At 38.8% G+C, this 21003-nt stretch overlaps 1 protein-coding gene and 1 pseudogene across 2 annotated transcripts in view; one reads left to right on the forward strand and one right to left on the reverse strand.

The window, feature by feature from the left end:
• Window positions 1-1411, forward strand: part of LOC147319765 (uncharacterized) — a 53683-nt pseudogene extending 52272 nt beyond the window's left edge. The window contains exon 26 of the transcript XR_015131430.1: window positions 1097-1411. The product of XR_015131430.1 is annotated as an uncharacterized LOC147319765 (transcript). The remainder of the gene's footprint in view (window positions 1-1096) is intronic.
• LOC147319763 (uncharacterized) overlaps window positions 1-21003 on the reverse strand; it is a 149371-nt gene that overhangs the window by 114251 nt on the left and 14117 nt on the right. Inside the window, exons 12-22 of the mRNA XM_086312501.1 lie at window positions 20713-20998; window positions 20160-20203; window positions 19587-19854; window positions 19155-19204; window positions 18993-19066; window positions 18604-18818; window positions 18241-18491; window positions 18010-18138; window positions 16978-17113; window positions 15932-15961; window positions 11855-11902 (exon numbers count right to left, since the gene is read on the reverse strand). Coding sequence (XP_086168627.1) covers window positions 11855-11902; window positions 15932-15961; window positions 16978-17113; window positions 18010-18138; window positions 18241-18491; window positions 18604-18818; window positions 18993-19066; window positions 19155-19204; window positions 19587-19854; window positions 20160-20203; window positions 20713-20998 — 1531 coding nt within the window. The remainder of the gene's footprint in view (window positions 1-11854; window positions 11903-15931; window positions 15962-16977; window positions 17114-18009; window positions 18139-18240; window positions 18492-18603; window positions 18819-18992; window positions 19067-19154; window positions 19205-19586; window positions 19855-20159; window positions 20204-20712; window positions 20999-21003) is intronic.

Genomic DNA, 21003 nt, shown 5'->3' on the forward strand with positions numbered 1-21003 from the left:
GCACATATATTTGGAACTATGGAAGCTCAGTTGTGCAAATGTTTTATGCTTAGGGAAACAGTTGCTGCATTTAAGTTTAAAGAAATTATATTGACAAAAAAGAATGTTTAAGTTTGAATAAATTGTTTGTGCAGTTAGTGTTCCCACATATTTATGTTACTTAATATTAAAAATAGTTACCCCCAAATCCTTGGGTGGATTGTAAAACTAGTGAATAAATGTTTGATTTTGATTTAAAGAAAATAATTCTTTGTAAAGAAAATCCTTAGTCTCTATTAAAATGTTTGTAAACTCTAAAATGTATACTTTAAAATACAATTATAAAAGTGTTAAATGCAAAGAAGACACATTTTGTATATTTAAGAACCACAGTTAAATTAACAGTTAACCACATGGTAAATGGCTTTACTGAAGTGTATTTTGTTATTTCATCTGTCTTCTGTGTAATGCATGTAATTTATCTGAATGGTTAATGAAATGTTCTTTATTTTTGTGTTGAAAGGTTTTTTTACCTGCTGCTACCTACCTATCTACCTGGTCACAATAAAGTTGAGTGAAATTCAAAGTCTGGTCTTTTTCAAGTGTGGGCACCTCGCAGTCGGAGAACACTTGACAGTTATTATTAAAGCTAACGCCTACTGGTAGATCAGCCCAGTAAATACGGTGTTTCTCTATTTTCACTGGTTCATTTTTCACTTTCAGATGAATCACAAAGAAGTGGTAAAGTACAAGGTTAGATGTTTCACATGATTTGTGTATAAAAAGAACTGCACTTTGTGTTTGGCTGTGGTGGGTTCCCTTTGGTATGACAACATTAGTGCTGAATATTGGCATCCAATAATCAGACGGTGTCAGAGAGGGGAAGAAAGAAACAGACTCAGGCAGAGGCAGACTGTTTGACTGGTTTGAGGGTGAAGAGGGGAAAAAAGCAGAAAGATACTGAGTTAGATTTGATTATGTAAAAAGAAACACAACAATGAATCAGTCTTTAATGTTTAACACATATCAGTGAGTTCTGTTTGGAAATAAGTAACAGAGGATGTAAGCTATGCATGGATTTAGTCTTTGATTATCAACATATGTGATGAATCTCTGCAATCTTTCCTCAGAAAACCACTTTGTGGATAAACACAGAGTCCAGCTGATCCAGAGAGTGAGCAACATCGCACCCATTTTGGATGAGCTCCAATACAAGGAAGTTATCGACCAAGAACAATATGACAAAATTAGAGCTCTGCCTACCTCTCAGGACAGGATGAGGGAGCTCTACAGTGGTCCCCTGAAAGCCAGTGCAGCCTGCAAAGACATCTTCTATGAAAGCCTTTTGGCAAATGAGAAATTTCTCGTTGAAGACCTTTCAAAGAAGTAAATGTGTTGGGAAAAAACCCCACATTTTTAGATCAAACGTACACGATCTACCTGAACATAACATGTTTACATTAAAAAGGTGGAGATGTCTTTTCTTTGTGGAAAATTGTTCTGCTATGTGGTGCCTTTGCTCCTCAGTGACTCTCCTTTAATTGATCCATTTTACATGAAACACTTTGGATATTTAAATTTTTTTATATTAAAAATCTAAATTGTATCATTTAAAGATGAACTGACGATGTCATCAGCCATGTTTTTATCCATGACTCAAACTGTCATAAATTTATTTTCAGATTTCATTATCTTCTATAAAGTAAAACATATATAGCAAACATTTATTGTCCTTAAAAATAAACCAGAATTAAACTCGAAGAATTAAAAGAATTTAATAAATTGACCTTTGAAACTGGCTAAACAAATAAAGTCACGATCCTCCTCAATCAACTTACTTTGTAATTAATCTGCAAAGCTTTGAGCATCAGACTTCACCTAAAGTACCTAAAATGAAATCAGGATCATTTTCATGATGTCACTGGCCTTAATTACTGATTCATTAATGTGTGTATTAGCCTTTTGTTGCAGCTGATTTGAATTTGTTATATAGGTGACTGTATCTATATTCAAACTGTACATATTTTTAAATTTGCATTTTTTAAATGTAAAACGACCCTCAGGACTCTCCTCTGGCATCAAGTAAAATGTCAGATTTTAAATTCTAGTGTAATGAGTATTGCACTGTGCCTGTCTGCAGTAAAAAGGGTTTGAATGATGAGCCAATAATATCTACCTGAGCTTCCCAAAACACGGTTTAGGAATCAAACATAACTCTACTTTTCTCCTCCCTCTTCTTTGAACCTGTTTTCTAGTTTTTCTAGAGGCAAAGTCATTTATTGCATCATTGCAAGAAATATGATGTCCACTCGTCTCCTGTGCCACTGAAGATATCAAGTAGTTATTTATTCACTCGAGCTTGGAACTCCGTTCTGTGGATACAATGAAGTTATCATTGCTTTGGGGAATTCGGGAAGGCTCTCCATCTCTGTAGGCAGCGCATTTCCATCAATATCAGCCTCTTTTCTGGTTTGCACCCTGTTCTGGTCGAGTACGACGGCTTCAGTCTTCATTTGTTCACATATCTCTTTTACTGAGACCTGTGCATCTTTGAAATGCGTTGCCCCATAACTGATTACATGTTCTTTGCTTTTCTGAGTGAAACAAACAAATGAAATAAGATATAATATTATGCACATATATATAGTATGTATATATTTAATTTTGTTTTGATCACTGATATTGAAACCATTTTTTAAAATTAGGCTAGTGAAGTTGTTGTTGGTTTCTTATCAGTTGCACTTCTCCATGGATGGTGCTATCAACAGCCGCCTACTGTGAGTGTGAGGTCTTGTTACTATGCTGGTACTGCTGTTGACGGTGCTGCAGCAGCAGTCCCTACAGCTAACATGTTGGTTAATTTGACACATTTTGCTTTATGTATATTAATTTTTTAGAGCAGCAGACCCAGACTTCAAACACAGGTTTTGGAGAACCTGTTTGGCTTCTATGCCTTGTCCAAGCCGCTGTTTATATTTATGTTTAACACAGAGAGAGAAGCTCAATTGTTTGAATTTATTTACAATTACAGTTTTCAAAAAATTCTGACCGTAAACAGCTTTCAAAGCTTTGATATTATTTGAGAATATATATCAGGTGATGGAATTTAATTTAAAGGTTTCTATGTCCCATTGAGCTTTTTGCACTAACTAGTGACAGTATAAAGGTAACACAGTCGTAATTTTGATCTCAAATTTCTGAGAGAAATAACTGAATTTAAAACATGGCAGACCTCAGGCCAGATTTAATTGGTAGACATATATGCATGCAATATGAAATTTATTATCCCAGATAGTCTAAGGAGCAAGGGCGTAGATTTGGCATGGACGGAAGGGACATGTCCCCACCAATAATCAGCGATTATTGAATTGTCCTCACCAATAACCTTGGCTCATGTGATTAGGTAGAGGATCATCAGGGGGTCCTTCGTCCGTCTTTGGGGGGAAACTCCCACTGGGTTTAAATCTGGGACTCTCCACCATTTGATCCTAGAACTGAAGAAGCTTCTTGGATGAGAGGTGACACGTCTTCAAGCAACTTAAAGAAGTCCAGACACTTTTCTTTCCAAGCTCCTTAGACTACGATGACCTGGATGACTGGGAACCTTCACAGACAATAATAATAATAATAGTGAATACACAGCAAGGTCTTCACACTGTGAATGCTCAGGCCCTCGTTACTAAATGTATCTGTGGTTTAGGTGATCATCAGAAAAATCATACATTATCATAGAAATGCCTAATGTAATTGCTAAAAAAAAGTCTTAGTGTGGAAATGATATATTTTCTTTATAAATGTTGGCCTTTTTATCTTTAAGTTTTTAGAGAAAACATGATTTAAATGTCTTTAATTAGTTTTAATATTTAAAACAGCAACAGAAACATTAATATTTAATTTTTCTTTATGAATGTTTGAATTTTCCAGGTTGCAACAATGGCAGCTGTTAAAGATCTGCTTCTAGAAACACGGGAGGATTTGAGTGATCAGGGTCTCAAGGAGTTCATGTGGTTCCTGCAGTTCACATGTTTTCAGAGGGGCCTTCCACAATTCCCACCGAGTACAAACAGAAAACATATAGTGAACGCGATGGTGCAAACATGTGGCCAACAGTCTGTGGAGGTAACCATTGATGTTTTCAGGGACATGCAGAGAACTGATCTGGTGCAGAGGCTGTCAGAGAGCAGCTCAGGACTCAAAGGTAAGAGAATAATTATCCCTAATAAAAAAAATTATCAAGAGTTGATTCAAAATCTTTGAACCAAGTCACAAAAACTGAACAATGGAAGTTTTTTTGTCTTCCTGAAAGAAGGCAGGAGGATTTTCTTCACTGAAGTGTTTAATAATAGATATTGTTAAATAAAACACAGACAGTAATATTAAGATTACAAACAACTAAATTCTTTCCTTACACACTTAATTGTTTTCTGATCATTAACCCTGACGTTAAATAAGTTATGAATGGATTTAAGGTGGACGACAGACACTAGACAGACAATCATTGTGGAGCCTAAAGAGAGCAAATGAAGTAATAGATAGATGAGGTGTTGTTCACAGCCAGCACCTTTCTAACTTTGCCAGCATCAGCTTTAAAATCTGTACCTGATCCTGAGAGTTGTTGTTGTGGCGGCTGAAAAGCTGCAGCCGTGTGTGTTTGTAACAGCAACCGAGTGTAAGTATGAATAAAGATTGTGCTGAAAAGCATTAAACTGTGGACGAGTCTGCTGTGGGGATACTACACTTTCTTTTCTCATGGTAACCATGATATTGTAATATTTCTCCCAGAGAAACTTTGTGGATGAATACTGGGCTGCGCTGAGCCAGAAAGTGAGTAATATCACCTATGACTGTATTTAAATGATGCAGCGTTCACTGAACATGTTCAGTTTAAAAAACTCCTACATGTAGAAAAGATAAACAGAAAGATTAAATTCATCAGGTTGGAATAAATGTTAATCAGGTGTGTAATTATCACTTACATCATTTGCTTGTAACTGTGTCTGGTGTAATCTAAACATTTATGAGACGTTGATGAGATGGAAAAAAACCTGGAGAAAAGTCGCATTTACCTTTTTTTTTTTTCTCAGGTAGAAACGTTGGCGTCTGTTATTGAGCTGATTTTGGAAACCCTGGCTGGTCTGAGTTACTGGGAACTTGAGGTTTTCAAGGAAGTCCTGCGTAAAATTCATTACAAACATTAGTCAGACATCCAAAGAATCATCTACATGAGGACAGACCTGCAGGACACGGTGTTTTTCATGGTCCTGACTTACGGTGAGCGGTCAGTGGAGGAGACCATGGAGGGTTTAAACGAGACGAAGGGGGCTGATCTGGCTCAGAGGCCGTCAGACTGCAGCCCAGAACCCAAAAGTAAGACAACAAAGATGAAATAAGTTAAATAAACTATGGTGGTTAAGATGTCTCATAAGTAAAGTTTTTGTTTTTCATAAAAATATTGTAGAGAAAAGACAGATTGTTGTCCAAATCAGAATTTATGAGTGTTCAAGGAACAAAAAAATGACAAAAAGTGACTCCTTCAGTCTGAGAGACTGAATAACACAAACAGTGTCTATCATAGTTGAGCTTTAAATGTAATGTTGAAGATTATACAACTGTCAGTTGGTAAGTAAGTCTCTTGTGAGTGACTTTGAGCACTTTTCTCCTCAGAGAAACACTCTGTGGACGAACGACGCTCTGCACTGATCCACAAAGTGAGTCATGTCACATCTCTGATTCAGTACAAGACAGCAGGCTGAAAGTCAGAGGACTAAAGTATCATCAGTTCTCATGTTGAGTCATTTTTCTCATGATTTCTGCTTTTTTGTGGTTATGAGAAATCATACTGAACTTTCTAAAAGAGCTTATTTGGATAAAATGGATAAATAAAAAAATGTCCTGCAAATTGAATGACTTTTCCAGGTGGCAATGGTGGCAGCTGTGAAACAACTGCTTTTGGAAGCTTCGAATGATTTGAGGAATTCCAAGCTCGAGGAGTTCAAGAGATTCCTGAAGTCAATTTTTCTTTGGATGAGTCCATCATCAACCAGAGCAGATGTAGTGAATCTGATGGTGGATAAACTTGGTCATCAGTCTGTGGAGGTGACCAGAGAAGTTTTCATGCACATGAACAGAACTGATCCGGTGCAGAAGTTACCAGAGAGCAGCTCAGCATCCAGAGGTAAGACCAACATGCATGAGTGTAAACTCTGTGTCATCAACAGGTTTTTGTGTTGCTGGTGTCATGGTGGTGCAGTGGTTAGCACTGTGTCCTCACAGCATGAAGGTTGTGTGTTTGAGCCTCCTGGTTGGCTGGAACCTTTCTGTGTGGAGTTTGCATGTTCTCCCTGTGCCTGCATGCTTTTCCTCAGAGTGCTCTGGTTTCCAGTCCAAACACATGCTTGTTGGCTTTATTGCTGGTTCTAAATTAAATGTGGGTGTGAAAGGTTGTCTGTCTGTTTAAAACCTGAGGTGGACAGGTGTACCCTCTCTCATTATCACAGCTGGGAACCCCCAGTTACTTTGGTTGGACAGGATGGAGGGTTTCTTTGTTGGGTTCTTATGTCATTTTATAGTTTCACATGATTTTCTCTTTTAAATCATCTGTGTCGTCTGAAGGCTGATTCTACTTGGATGTGTGATGATGTTTGAATCCTCAGAGTTGATGGTAAATGTCTTTCCTCCTCAGAGAAACACTCTGTGGATGAACATGGAGCTGCACTGTTGAAGAGAGTGAGTGTGACTCTAACTCAGCTTTCATTCAGTAGATTCAGGCTGTAAATCATCCTCATCTTGAACATTATACACGATGAAACAGACGAAGCATCTTTGAAACGGGATGCTTCTCACAGTGTTAATGTGGAGTCTGCAGCAATAATGTTTCCACTGACGACAGAGTGAAGGACTCCGCCCTCAAACCAGCGTTCGTCCCTGTACCATTGTTAATTCAGTGGGTTGGTTTCGCCCCCTGTTGGCTCTCCAGGAGACTGCAGGTCTTCCTGGTCGTTGACAGATGTTTAGTGAATAACAGAAACACACAGTATTAAAGATTTATACCGTCTGTGGTAAATTACAGCTTAAGAGTGTTCAGTCAGACATAAGTAGCTCTAGTTAACATGTGAATCTGATGTTTACTTTGTGTAACAAGTGTCACCTGGCAGTTTGTTGCTCTCTGCCAGGTGATTGGCTGAAGAGCTGTGAAAAGGTAGTGGGTGTGTGGGGTGAAGTCAGCGCTCTTCTGTGGAAAAAACCAGAGGCAATTAATTCACTCGGGTGCGAGTGGGTATACTGTCGATAAGAGACTTTTGCCATTTTTGTTTGGATCGTTTGCTTTTGCATGTGCCTATTTTTAATGTGTCATTGGACTTTTTTAGTGTGACCACGAATTTTAATAGAAGAATTGATCAAGCCCTAGATCGACTGCGCGCAGGGAAACTGATCAATATTGTAGGTATATTGAGTTTGTTTTAGCTTCATGATTTTGAATGGTTTTATAAAATTGATATTTTATTGGGTAATATTTTAATTGATAATGTTGTTTGTTTTTCAGCTGTGCTGTCTCTGCTGTCCTTTTTTCGTTCTTTTGATTGATTTGTAATTTTGTTTTGGTTAGTCCGTCCAGCCGTAAAGGTGGTTATTGATTGAGAGTAAGTTGTGTAAGGGCGGACTAACCTCCCTTTTGTTTTTGTTTTTTTGTTTAATTGTTTGTGCCACTTCCCTTCATCTCCCAATCGCAGGCCATGCATAGCACTGATTCCCAGCTGCGCTGAGACCCGAATTGTTTGCAGTGTGTGCCACGATTGCAGTGTCGCTAAGCGGGGTGTGACGGGTTTCAGTGTTGTTATTTTCGCACAGTTTGTGTGGCAAGTCTCATGTGCAGCTGGGATATCAGCAGGATGCGTTGTAAGTCCTGTCTGGAAATGACTGGGAATAAGTATCTCTAACTCATGTAATAAATAAATGATCAATTTATTTCTTTGCCCCGTTTACTCATCCCTTGTCCTCGGTTACAATGGGATGTCCGCATATGTGGACAACAAATGCAAAACATAATTTAAAATCTTGTGCAGAAATTGTTCCCAGTGTTTTACCATCATATTTTTGAATGAATATTCTGATTTTCTGCCTCCCCCGTCCCTCCATAATGTACACTGCATTATTATTTGAATAAATCATTTGATAAAAATGAAGATTTTATTTCAAAGATTAAATTATAAAACGTTTTAATTAATCATCAAAATGAACAAGAAAAACATGAGTTTAATTTTGGTTTATTTTTTTTAAAGGACAGTAAATCTTTGTCACTATGTTTCAAGTTACAATAAGATGATGACATTGAAAAAGAGATTAATGAGGCTTTGGATGATTTATGGATAAAACTCATTCAGCTTCACGGCCCCGAGGATTCATAGTAATGCGAAAGGTACCCCTCTGCGTCCTTATGAACGCTCAGGATTCTTAATTGAAGCACTCCCCTTTTTATTCTCTTCGCGGCCCTAACCCTAGCATTAACCATCACCTTACATTTATCAATTTCAACCCGCTCTCACGCCTGGGAACGAGCAACATAGCGACGATTTGTCACATATATGTTACGTTTTGGGATGAAACGTGTTTGGATAAAAACATGGCTGATGACATCGCTGATTCATTTTTAACATATATAACATTTACATTTTTTAATATAAAACTTTCAAATATCCATAGTTTTTCCTGTAAAATGGATCAATTAAAGGAGCCACTGAGGAGCAAATGCAACACATAGAACAGTTTTTACAAAAATGTAAGTGTAAAATAAAACCCCCACAAAGAAAAGGCATCTATACCTTTGTAATGTAATCATGTTATGTTCTGGTAGATATTGGTAGATCTATATTTGGTCTAAAAACTGTTTTTTCAACACATTTAATCCTTTTCACTGAGCTCTTTAACGAGAAATTTCTCATTTGCCAAAAGGATGTCATAGAAGATCTTTTTGCAGGCTGCACTAGCTTGCAGGGGACCACTGTAGAGCTCCCTCATCTTGTCCTGAGTGGTAGACAGAGCTCTAATTCTGGTATAAGTTCCTTGGTCGATAACTTCATTGTCTAGGAGCTCATCCAAAATGGGTGCGATGTTGCTCACTCTGTTGGTCAGCTGGACTCTGTGTTTGTCCACAAAGTTCTTGTCTGGAGAAAGAAAGGGAAAGAAATGGAAAAAGTTAAGGGTTGTTTATCATGTGAAAATTTTATTTACTTTATTCTCAGCTTTCATAACAAAATGCTTTAAAAAATTCATTTATTTCATAATTAAAATTCATTAAATGTTAAAAACACATTCGTTCCTTTTGGTCGACTATTTAAAAAGAACATAAATGACATCTTTCCTTTTTTCATCCAGACATTTAAAGATTATTGTATCTAGTTAATGTTGCAGTCTTCTCTTTTATTATCAGGAAATGAGGAGCTGCATGAGAGTGCATCTGCTTGGCAGTTTCAAGGCCTCGGGCACAAAGGTGAGAAGTAACGAAGTACAAATACAAATGTATTTTACCCGAGTCTTATTTTTTCTCACTACTTTTTACTTTTACTCCCTGCATTTATAAACAAATATCTGTACTTTCTACTTCTCACATTTTCTAAACCGGCTCGTTACTTTTGCTTTAACGCATTTTAGTCGAGTTATTATTTCGTCACTGCCAGCCTCCAAACATCCAAACGATTTAAACCTGAAGAGAAACACATGGTAGGCGGTCCTGTTCGATTATTATTCACCAGAGGATGGTGAATGATAAAAAGAGAAAGTGCGACTGCCTCCGTCAAGAGCCAAGAAAGAGATACAGACAAAGGCAGTTACAGGGAGGCGAGTCTCCCCACCAGCAGCTTAAACTGATTTCTGGTGATTACTGGGTAATACTCTACAGTAAAAGAGACCCCAAACCTTTAAACCAGTCCAGTATCTCCTGTATAAGGGGTCATCTCAGCTCTAACACAACATAAATACTTATTATATATATGTAATATATGTAATTCTCTAACCTGCAACGTGGCCAGAAACTGGATGACACGTTTAATGTAAGAAAAATTGGAATATGGACGCTTGATGTCATTGTTTGATGCATCAGAGTTTAATAATGAGCTGTGTCATCTGATTAAACAGGTGTAGCCGTCATGTCTGAGATTTGGTTTCAGACCATTTCAATGCAATTTCAGAATAATGTTGAAAAATGTGTTTTGAAATCTGGAATAAGCTACGTTCAACTGCGCCCTGCCATACGGGGTCACTGCAGATGTTTGATTTGGCAGTTTTACAGCCGATACCCTTCCTGACATAACACAAAGGGGGATTTGTGCCTCTGACTGGAATCAAACCAGCATCCTTTCCTCTCCAAGTAAACCATACTTCTGTTCTATGGAGCTCTTTTCTAAAACCTTTCTGTAATAAATGGTGCCATTTTGTTTCTTATCACAAGCTGATACCTAACAGCATCAGCTCCAGATCATCCTGTCTGTCTGTGCTAGTTTGTTCTTTGTCCCTCCTTCAGTTTTTGTTAATTTGGGTTGAACCCAGGACTGTATAGGCGTTGGCTGAATAGCAGTGGTGTTCACCTTGGGGTGTCGGTCAGAACACACAGGACGCACAGATAAAGGTTATACCGTCTTTACTGTGATTCCTCAGCTTAACAGCACAGTACAGCAACACAGTAATGCAACCGCAGGCTTACAGAGTGGTGAGGGGTGTGGGTGTGTGTGTGTGGTCTGTGAACAGAACATATACAGAATACTGAATGTAATAAACATCTAAGTCATGAATTATGATGCATTAGCGTTCTTCGAATCTAACCAGAACTACAAATGGGAATTCCTATATGAACATCTACATGCACGAGCTTCATACACTACTCCCAAACCCTTACAGTACATGACATTGATTGCCAATACCCCCAACAACAATATATCACAAACACCAAATCGTTTAGCTTACAGCTAGCAGGTATGTAGCATAACAGGTAGCATTAGTAGCATGAACTAGCCACATAGCGAACGGGTCGATACACATTGCACTTCTACATCCACTAAATGTCTAATTGGCATAAAAGACTAAAACTGTCCTTTCCAGGCATGGCTCCACGTCTACTCACAGTTCTTTAGCGACGCACACAACTCCCACCGTGTGTAGACATCCCCTGCAGAGTCAGTCTGCCAGGCGGCTCTTGCTATGTGTTAGCTCCAACTCTGATCACTGGAACATGTGCTCAATAGTGCAACTGTGCTCTCTCGCCACAAGGGCCCCCCCCCCCCCCCCCCCCCCCCCCACACACACACACACACACACACACACAGCTGACAGCCTTTCCAACAGTTTTCCTTTACTAATGTTAAAACACACCATTTCCGAAGTTATTTCCTTGACCAAGGTTCTTATAACCTTGACAAAGAACCTTGGTCAAGGTTATATGTAACATATAACCTTGACCATCACTGGTAACTTTGACCTTGGACGCTAACAATGAAGGTTAAGGTCAAACCATAATCAAGTAAAAAAACAAAAGTCAATATCCAGTAATACGACATGTGAGCAGCATGGAAGGAGATGTGCAACACACTTTTTATTTTTTCAGTTCACAATGATGCCATAAAGTTTTGAAGGCTTATAGAAGCCAAAGATTTCAGCCAATTCTGCTCCAATCACATGGGTGAAGATGATCAAATACACCATCTTAGTATGCAATACTTCAAGGTCAAAGGTCAGGGTCATGCCATACAGGACAAAGCTTCAGTTTCAATTTAATCATCTCTAAAATTTAAAGCAACATCTTAGTCATTGGGGAACATAAGCACAGTTAGTATTGATCAGTTTTCTGTTTCATTATATAAAACTCAGTTAATATTGATGAACCTACCAGCCGACTGAGAGCTGACAGCAGCTGCTCCCACTGAGGATCCTGCAGCTGTTAAAAATAACAAGGAAAGTTTTTAATTTCTTAACAAATGTTCAAACTTTTTAACTTTCATTATGCCAGCAAACTGAAACATTAGAGACTCAGTGCCACCAAATTAAAACAATTAAATAACTACACCAAAGGATATTCCACTAAACTCTGGTCTACTTAAAAAAAAAAAGAAAAAAAAGAAGAAGAAGAAAACAGTTTATAACAGTTTGTGCGCTCACTGTCAGAAATGTCAAACTACAAAGTTAGTACTGATGTACTAACTTGGTTTTAAAGCCTTTACTTTAAAATATACGCCGTCCAATAGCTGAGCTTCATCTTACAGAGAATGATCAAAGCTCATGTAGAAAGAAACAAACAAATGAACAAAAGGTTTTCTCCTTCATCTCTGTCAAACAAAGCTGTATGACACGCTTCCAGCTGTTAGTATCATGGTTGCTAGGCAACCTGGGCAGCGCAACGGAGGCTAGATCGTCCCATTTCACAAGCCTCGCACTTCCAGCCTTAGCGGTCTTTGAGTACGCGGCCCTTCAGGATCGTTGAGGCTGCGTACTTTAAGGCTGCAGACCCTGAATTGGGATACAGCCTCTAACTGCTTTGTGTGGGTGTGGTGTTCTCTCTCCGCCTCCTCTTGCTCCACCCTTTCTCGCTCCTCTATCCCCAGGACACAGCTGCTGTTCATTGGCCTCGTTCTCGTTTACACCCTGGGCCCAGTCAGCAATCACCTCTCTGAGGTCATATAAGCTGGGGATGAACTGGATGTGAGAGTGTGGTTTTCTCCGCTTTGTGTTCTTGATGTGTGGAGTTGTGGAAGCAGTGTAGCTGCTTCATGTGAGTAGTGTGGGCTTGTTGGCCTCAACACAGTAAAGCTAGCTGCTGCTAGTGACAGGGTGAGCTTGTGGGCCCCTGGAAGTGCCTCCTCGTGGTGTGGAGTTTTTTGTTTGGTTGTTGTGTTCTTTGTTTTTGCAACCTTTTTCTTTTTCTGGTGTTATTGGTAAAACGGCGTTGCCGGCTCTTTATGTTAAGGTTCTCTATAATAAAAACTACCTTATTTACTACACATTTTTGTCTGTTCTCCTTTCATTCTGTTCTGGACCCATTTGTTACCAGGCCCCACACACACACCCCTAGACCTTCATCGTGGGGATGTAACAAAAATAAATACATGATACATAATAAATGAAACAACTTTTCTCTGTCACAAAATGCCCAATTAAGGATAAAACTCTATCCCACCTGTCTTCAGTCAAGTCAGGGACACCAGTTCAGTGCTGCAAACAATAGATATCTGAGAATATCTCAAACTGATCTTCCTCATGTCCACAGAGCCAGCAGCTTCATACAGAAAATGGCACTATGTGGTACAGTTCTATATTTGGTATTTTACCACAAGTTCTGTTGAATTCTTTAACATCTAGAAACATTCGTTAACTGGTGCTAAAAATCTGGTGGTAAAAGTAGAACTGACTCGATTTATGCATTTTGACAGTCCAGTCAACAGCATCAGTAGATTTGGAAAAGCTGGTTGGTGCCATTGTTGAACAAGAGCTTATTCATTCATTCCCTGGCATTTTGCAGTACTTCAAATATGAGGTCAGCAACCAACGGAAACCCACCACAGCCAAACACAAAGTGCAGTTCTTTTTATACACAAATCATGTGAAACATCTTAGCTTGCACTTTACCACTTCTTTGGTTTTCATCTGAAAGTGAAACAGATGAACCAGTAAAAACACAGAAACACCGTATTTACTGGGCTGATCTACCAGTAGGCGTTAGCTTTAATAATAACTGTCGTCTAGCTGAATACAGCCACAGATGATGTCGTCTTCACTGCCCTGCACTCTCTCTTCATACATGTGAAATATAACAAACTCTCTCTCAGCAGGCTGTTTGTGAAGCTGACTGGCAGACTCGTCACTCTGGTCTTCAGGAACACATCGTGCAACTGGATACTGGACTTCCTGTCAAACAGGCTGCTGTTCAGATTGTTAATCTTCATGAAGTTAGAAGACAACACAACCATCATCACTCTGTTGGAGGAAATCAGCTGTTCAGGAAAAAGCCTGGGACTCACAAACCCCTCCAGCATGATAAGGAAGTGATTCACAGAGGGCTGAATACATGAATATTATATTTATCTCTGTAAAGAAAGAAATATAAGCAGGATTGAGTTTAGTGACTCGCTGCCACCGAGAGCTGAGAGACTGAGAGCTCCTCCTTTAGAATGAAAACTTGAAGACAGAACAAAGTATGTAAGCTAACGAAAAGTAAAATTGTGGCGGGAAAAAAGGTGTGATTGACTGTTCACTAGGATTCATCAGCGTTCTATGTGTCACATTATATAAAACCACAGAACAGGTAATATTGATGAACCTACCAGCCGACTGAGAGCTGACAGCAGCTGCTCCCACTGAGGATCCTGCAGCTGTTAATAAATAACAAGGAAAGTTTTTAATTTCTTAACAAATGTTCAAACTTTTTAACTTTCATTATGCTAGCAAACTGAAACATTTTTCAGTCTTTCAATCAATTTATTGGGAAAACCAGGCTCCCAGTATACAAATTGGTGTCCATCACCACGGATGGTTTGCCACTCAAATGGATTCACTGCCAGGTGCAGGGAGGACAATGTTATTCCGGATTTCCTCAATTACCGCTGCATAATACACCAACAAGCGTTATGCGCAAAATTGCTCCACATGAAAGAGATAATGGATGCAGTCGATACATTCACATGCTACCCTTTTTGGGAAGATGCAGAGGTTGATCCACTCGCATCAAAATTTGAAACACTGTGTAGCTGTTGGCATGATGATATTGTTTATATAATTTAGATCATTTCTTTATCTTGTCAAGGTCCATGTCATCGTTGTAAATTGTTTAAGCTGTACATTATTTATGTTATTTTATGTAGTTCAAGTTATGGTGCTTTTATTTTTAAGGTCAAGCCTGCTTACAAGTCTTGTTGTCTCCTTTTTGGAAACCTAAGAAAACACCTGCAAGCAGGTAGCAAGAATGAGCCGTAATGCTCTTTATTGAAAGTTAAGTGGAATGGACTTTAACTAGACACTTATAAGGAACCCTCAGAAGAATGGGGAGTACTTCCCTTTTTGCAGCATGCAGCCAACAAGGTATTTATTGATTTTATCTTTGTTTTCTTGTACAGTGTCGTTTTAGGTGCTGTGTCTTACGTTGAGTGTTTATTTTCTTAATGCTGTGTAGTTTCCACAGTGGCTTAGGAGAGAAGTCTTCGAATGAACCAATGAAGAAAAACAGGTGAATTATACACTGTTTCACCGGAATTTTTCTGAAATAGAGGATGAGATTTTGACACTAAGCTGAGTTTAAGTCCAGGGCTAACGGACAGTTCTGGAACTTGCAGAGGAAAAGTACCCCAACATTAGGAAATGTGTTACCTCCTTGACTGCAGCTGCACTTATTCATGTGACTCAGCCTTTTCCCAGAAGATTATTAAGTCCAAATACCGTTCCACCATGACTGATGATTATTTGAAAGTGTACTTGAGGCTGACTATCAGCAGCTACCGTCCAGACTGTGCATCCCTGGTTGATTCCATTCAGTGCAAGTCATCAGAGTAAGGTAATATCAAAAATGTACAGAGTTGTGTTGTGTAATATGGGTTCATACAGTTATGCAACATGCCTGAATGAATACTCCATATGTTTATAAATAAATATATGTTTTGCATTTTCATAGTAGGTCAATCATTTTGACTTGGTCATTTCATAAGTCGCTCGCATGCTGAAAAAGTGTGTGCACCCCTGATTTAAATTCTCAGAATTCTAAATGAAGTCCTCTCCTCCTCAGGCACAAGTTGCAGCAGTATGAAATACGACCAACAATTAACAGTGGAGTCAATTGGGCTATGGCATGGATGAGCAACGTCTCTGGATTAACAACAAATTTTGGTAAATTTTGGTAAACTTGTGAAATTTAAACCAAAGAAAACTCACTACTGTAAAATGTTAAATGCAGTTATTATACAAATAATTTGAAATATCTTACCTTGTGCTTGATCAGTGCTTTGGTATTCAGCTGAAAATAATCAAGGAACATAAAACGTATAAATATAAAATTTTAAAGAAACTTTACTCCAATCCATCGGCCATATTTAAGTATTTTGTTATGATCTTTAATTTGTGTTGTTTCTCATTTTAATCTTCAATATTTTATGTTGTAATTTAATATATTACGCTCTATAAATTCATCCCGCTTTGTTCTATTGTGTGGTTGGTAGGTGTAATAAAACGGTGTGCACTGGGCCACCGTGTGGTGATGAAAGGTTTTCAATTTAAACTTAATTCATATTCAAATGTAACAAATAATAAATCTTCACAAAAAGTATAGTTGTGATCATTTTGATATTTGTTAGGTGGAGGAAATCTGGTATTTTCAGTGATTGTTCTGCATGATATACAGCACATTTACATGAACATTTTGGGACATTTCTAGTTTGAAACTGAATGAGAGGCTCGGTGATCAGGAAAGGCCCCACATACCATAAACATCTCACCAAATATAAGTGTAAAATAACGTTTTATAAAATCCTTGCACACTGACATTTCCAACAGAATCTATGCTCAGGTAGATTATTTGGTCTAAAGAGGTTTTTTCACCATTGTATGTTTTACTTTGCACTGAATTCATCGATTAGATGTTTCTCATTTTCCAAAAGGATTTTATAGAAGATATCGTTGCATCTTTCTGTCATGGGCAACACTTTTCTGACCGTCACTGTTTATAGCTGTTTTAGGTATAATATCAGGAAAATGTCAACGGGGCTCCAACCAGAGAAATCTGTTCTGTAGTTTTGGGTTTTGCGTGGAATAAATAACATGTTTCCTGTTTTACATTCGCCTTGTTTCTTCCTACAGAATAAGACACAAACTATCTTAGAAAAGGACGAGTCAGAAAATGTACGTCCTGCAGAAGCGGCAAAGAAGGACCGAAGATTGCTGCTACATATAGCTTACTGACAATGTTGAGCTAACATGTAATTGTACTCATTTAATACAATAAAGTGATGATAAATTTGAAAATGTAAAGTTAACCTTTTCGAACTGTACAGGTCCATACTGGCTGAAGATCTTTTTTTGATGTGAGTTTAAGGTGGAAGTTTCCATCTGGACTTTCAGTGTAAACTTCAAAGAAATTTGGCTTTCCACTTGGATATCTGAGCTTTAAATCCTGTTAAAGAAAGAAAGAGCAACGGGAAAGAGAGAGGTATGGTATGGATATTTGTAAGTTACTATTTCTGCCTTTACTACTCCACAGTGATATTTCAAAAGCTGCAGCTTCAGCAGGTTCTCAAAGCTTTCCACCTTCTCTCGTCCACAAATGGACTGCTGGTCTGCACCGGCCTATGGTTCATGCATCTGATCCAGTTCCAGCATCATCCTGTATCCATGTTTTCTCTCATCATTCATGTTTTTTCTTTTCCTGGTTCAAAGTCACTCAAATGTTAAAGTCCTGGTAAGTCAGCATATAGCTGGTGGTGTATCAAAGCCTTTTGTATCTTTTGTCATGTTTCTGCTCCTGCTAACAAGCGTTTCACTCTCTGAGCTTCATCAGACTTCAATCTCTTCTGTCTGCTCTCCATTCACCATCCAGGACTCCAGCCTCTGATGTAGGCTCGGTCTCTATTGTGCTTGCTTTTCCCTCACCCTACCCTTCCCAACCACCTTTTTGCTACGATCACTTAGTATATCCTATTTATTATAATATATTACACTCATTTTCTGTGCTTTGGTCATGCTTGAGCTAACAATACTGTTTTCATTCTATAGAGTCAAACTTCCCTGCCACAGTAAGATTGCTCTTACTGTTTTGGGGGGTCCTGTCCTAAATCCTAACACTGCAATCAAGGTTCATCAGCGTTAAATCACCAAATAGATTCGTTCATTTTTCTATCTCAGTAAATCATGTTCACTTCTTCCAGATCAGCTCTTCTTATTGAATATTTACTGAATCCTTTCTTTGCTCAGTAAAATGCATGAAGGCTGCCGACGACAGCTGGACTATTTATTCTCAGCCTATTATGCAAATATGTATTTGGAAAGAAATGAAAGCATTTCAAACCATACTTCAGGACAGATTTCTGCACCATCCACATCTGCTGTTAGTGTGAAACGATCAAGAATTTTCAAGGACTTCTCTGGATCTGGCTTCAGGATAGCTTTGTATCCATGGGGCACTTCCCTCTGCTTTATTACCTGTGAAGAATAAAGTGCAAAGATACTAAAAAGCCATGTTTTATATATTAATTTATTCATTCTCCTGAATTCTGCCTATTATACTGTGAAACATGTAATAACCTGCTGTAGCCCAGGATCACGTGGGATCAGATAAACATGCAGTGTGAGGAAAGCTGTGTTGGTCTGATAGATCAACACGTTGCAGCCGATTTTCACAGGAACGCCGAGTTTCATCAGGACCGCTCTCGGAGAGAAAATCGGCTCAGTTAACTTGACATGTGTTGGTGTGACCTCAGACACTTTTTCCACAACATCTCCACAGTCATCTATGTGAAGGACTGCAAACGTGTCCAATATGTCAGGGATGTCATCTGCAGGAGAACACAACAACACAAACATGGTGAGAAGAACAGTTTATAACAGTTTGTGCGCTCACTGTCAGAAATGTCAAACATCTGAAAGTCTTCCTTCATGTCCTCTTACCGATGCAGATCCAGTGTGGCAGGTGAACTTCATTTAACTTCCCAGCAGTGACTGTGACGTCCATCAGAGGACCTGCAGGCATGTATTGTCTGCTCTCCATCCTCTCCATGTGTCCCTCCCAAGATCTAAACTGGTACTGAAAGCTGGTCTTTCCCTTACAGACCCAGCGCAAGCCCGACACTCTGCATTCAAAGTGTCCTGCTGCAGACTGAAGGCTGAAACAGGAATTAAATACACACTCATGAAGGAACAACAGAGTGAATGGAAACACAGAGTAGTCGTGTGAATCGGATGCAAAATGAAGAATTTCCTCTGGGAATAAATCCAAAGCTGAACTGTTTCCTGTAGTTCCAGTTTGCTGTGCTGCAGCATTCAGGAAGTTGATTTACCTGTAAGTTGGAGCCTCGTCTGCATCTGTACTGTTCACCTCAGGTTCAAGATTAGTCCAATCACTGCAGTCCTGCTGCAGAGGACAGTCTCTTTAGTCAATAAGTACACATGTTTATAAAGAAAGAAACTTTAGCAATAAATGGATGAATGGAAGGGATTACCGTCAGGCTCTGACAACCTTCAAGCTCTGAACTTCTTTCAGTTTTTCGTCCTTGTTGAGACACAAAGAATTCAAATGAATGATGTTATGCTGACATATAAAATCATCCTCTAACTGTCCACATGTTTGCTGTTTGATCACTTTATGCTGTGCAGTGCTGCTTCAACATCAGAACAACATGTTCAGCAGGACGTGCAGCTGAGTGACGTCTAAGATGATCAAAAGCTGATGAATCCAAATATTCTCACCAGTGATGTCAGAACAAGACAGAGACAGAGAGAAAGGTTGGATTCAGCTCTGATCATTTATGCAAAGTTACTTTCGGACGTCTGTTGTGTTTCCTGTTTATTTTAATGTTTGTTGATTAGAAGTTGTTTAAACAAGTTTATTGTAAATTATGAAAATCTGTTTATTAAACTTTGTTTGGTCTCACCTGAGCTGCTCTCTGACAGCCTCAGCATCAGATCAGGTCTGTTCATGTCTGTTAAAACCTCCATGGTCACCTCCACAGACTGATGACCAAGTTTATCCACCATCACATACACAAGGTCTTCTGTCCTGTTTGTATACATCTGTATTTGTGGCAGGCTCATCTTAAAGCACGTGAACGGCAGCAACTGCTTGAATTTCTTTAGATCCTTTTGACTGAATTCATTCAGTGTTTCCAAGAGAATCTGTCTGACAGCTTCCTGTTCTTTTACCTGTAAAACCAAAACAATGTATTAAGTTACTGTATAATATCTCTGTTGGACGATTTAAAGATTTCTTTTTATTTAATTTCCAGAGAAACTGTAGTAGAAATATCAAATATTAATAAAAAAAAAAGATGTCTTCATTAATATTTATATTTTTTAGAATAATCACTGAAGAGACAGCTGGCGGTTTTGATATTTACTTCACTCTCTTTATGAACTGCAAAACTTCAAGTTTCATAAGAAAACATTATTTCATTTCTATCAATACTAAAAACTATTTTTTGTAAAAGCTGAGTTAAAGTCACACTCACTCTCTTCAACAGTGCAGCTCCATGTTCATCCACAGAGTGTTTCTCTGAGGAGGAAAGACATTTACCATCAACTCTGAGGATTCAAACATCATCACACATCCAAGTAGAATCAGCCTTCAGACGACACAGATGATTTAAAAGAGAAAATCATGTGAAACTAAATAAAATGACATAAGAACCCAACAAAGAAACCCTCCATCCTGTCCAACCAAAGTAACTGGGGGTTCCCAGCTGTGATAATGAGAGAGGGTACACCTGTCCACCTCAGGTTTTAAACAGACAGACAACCTTTCACACCCACATTTAATTTAGAACCAGCAATAAAGCCAACAAGCATGTGTTTGGACTGGAAACCAGAGCACTCTGAGGAAAAGCATGCAGGCACAGGGAGAACATGCAAACTCCACACAGAAAGGTTCCAGCCAACCAGGAGGCTCAAACACACAACCTTCATGCTGTGAGGACACAGTGCTAACCACTGCACCACCATGACACCACCAACACAAAAACCTGTTGATGACACAGAGTTTACACTCATGCATGTTGGTCTTACCTCTGGATGCTGAGCTGCTCTCTGGTAACTTCTGCACCAGATCAGTTCTGTTCATGTGCATGAAAACTTCTCTGGTCACCTCCACAGACTGATGACCACGTTCATCCAACATCAGATTCACTACATCTGCTCTGGTTGATGATGGACTCAACCTATATGAGAAGAATGACAGATTCCTCCAAGGAAGGATCATCTGCAGGATCCTCTTAAATTTCTCGAGCTCCTCACGACTCAAATCATTCAAAGTTTCTAAAAGCAGATGTTTAACAGCTGCCATTGTTGCCGCCTGGA

The sequence above is a fragment of the Aulonocara sp. 'chitande type north' Nkhata Bay genome, linkage group LG11, assembly GCF_057382095.1.
Source record: "Aulonocara sp. 'chitande type north' Nkhata Bay isolate Kocher_YH1m ecotype deep benthic linkage group LG11, A_spYH_male_GT1.1, whole genome shotgun sequence".
In the NCBI taxonomy this organism is placed as follows: Eukaryota; Metazoa; Chordata; class Actinopteri; order Cichliformes; family Cichlidae; genus Aulonocara; species Aulonocara sp. 'chitande type north' Nkhata Bay.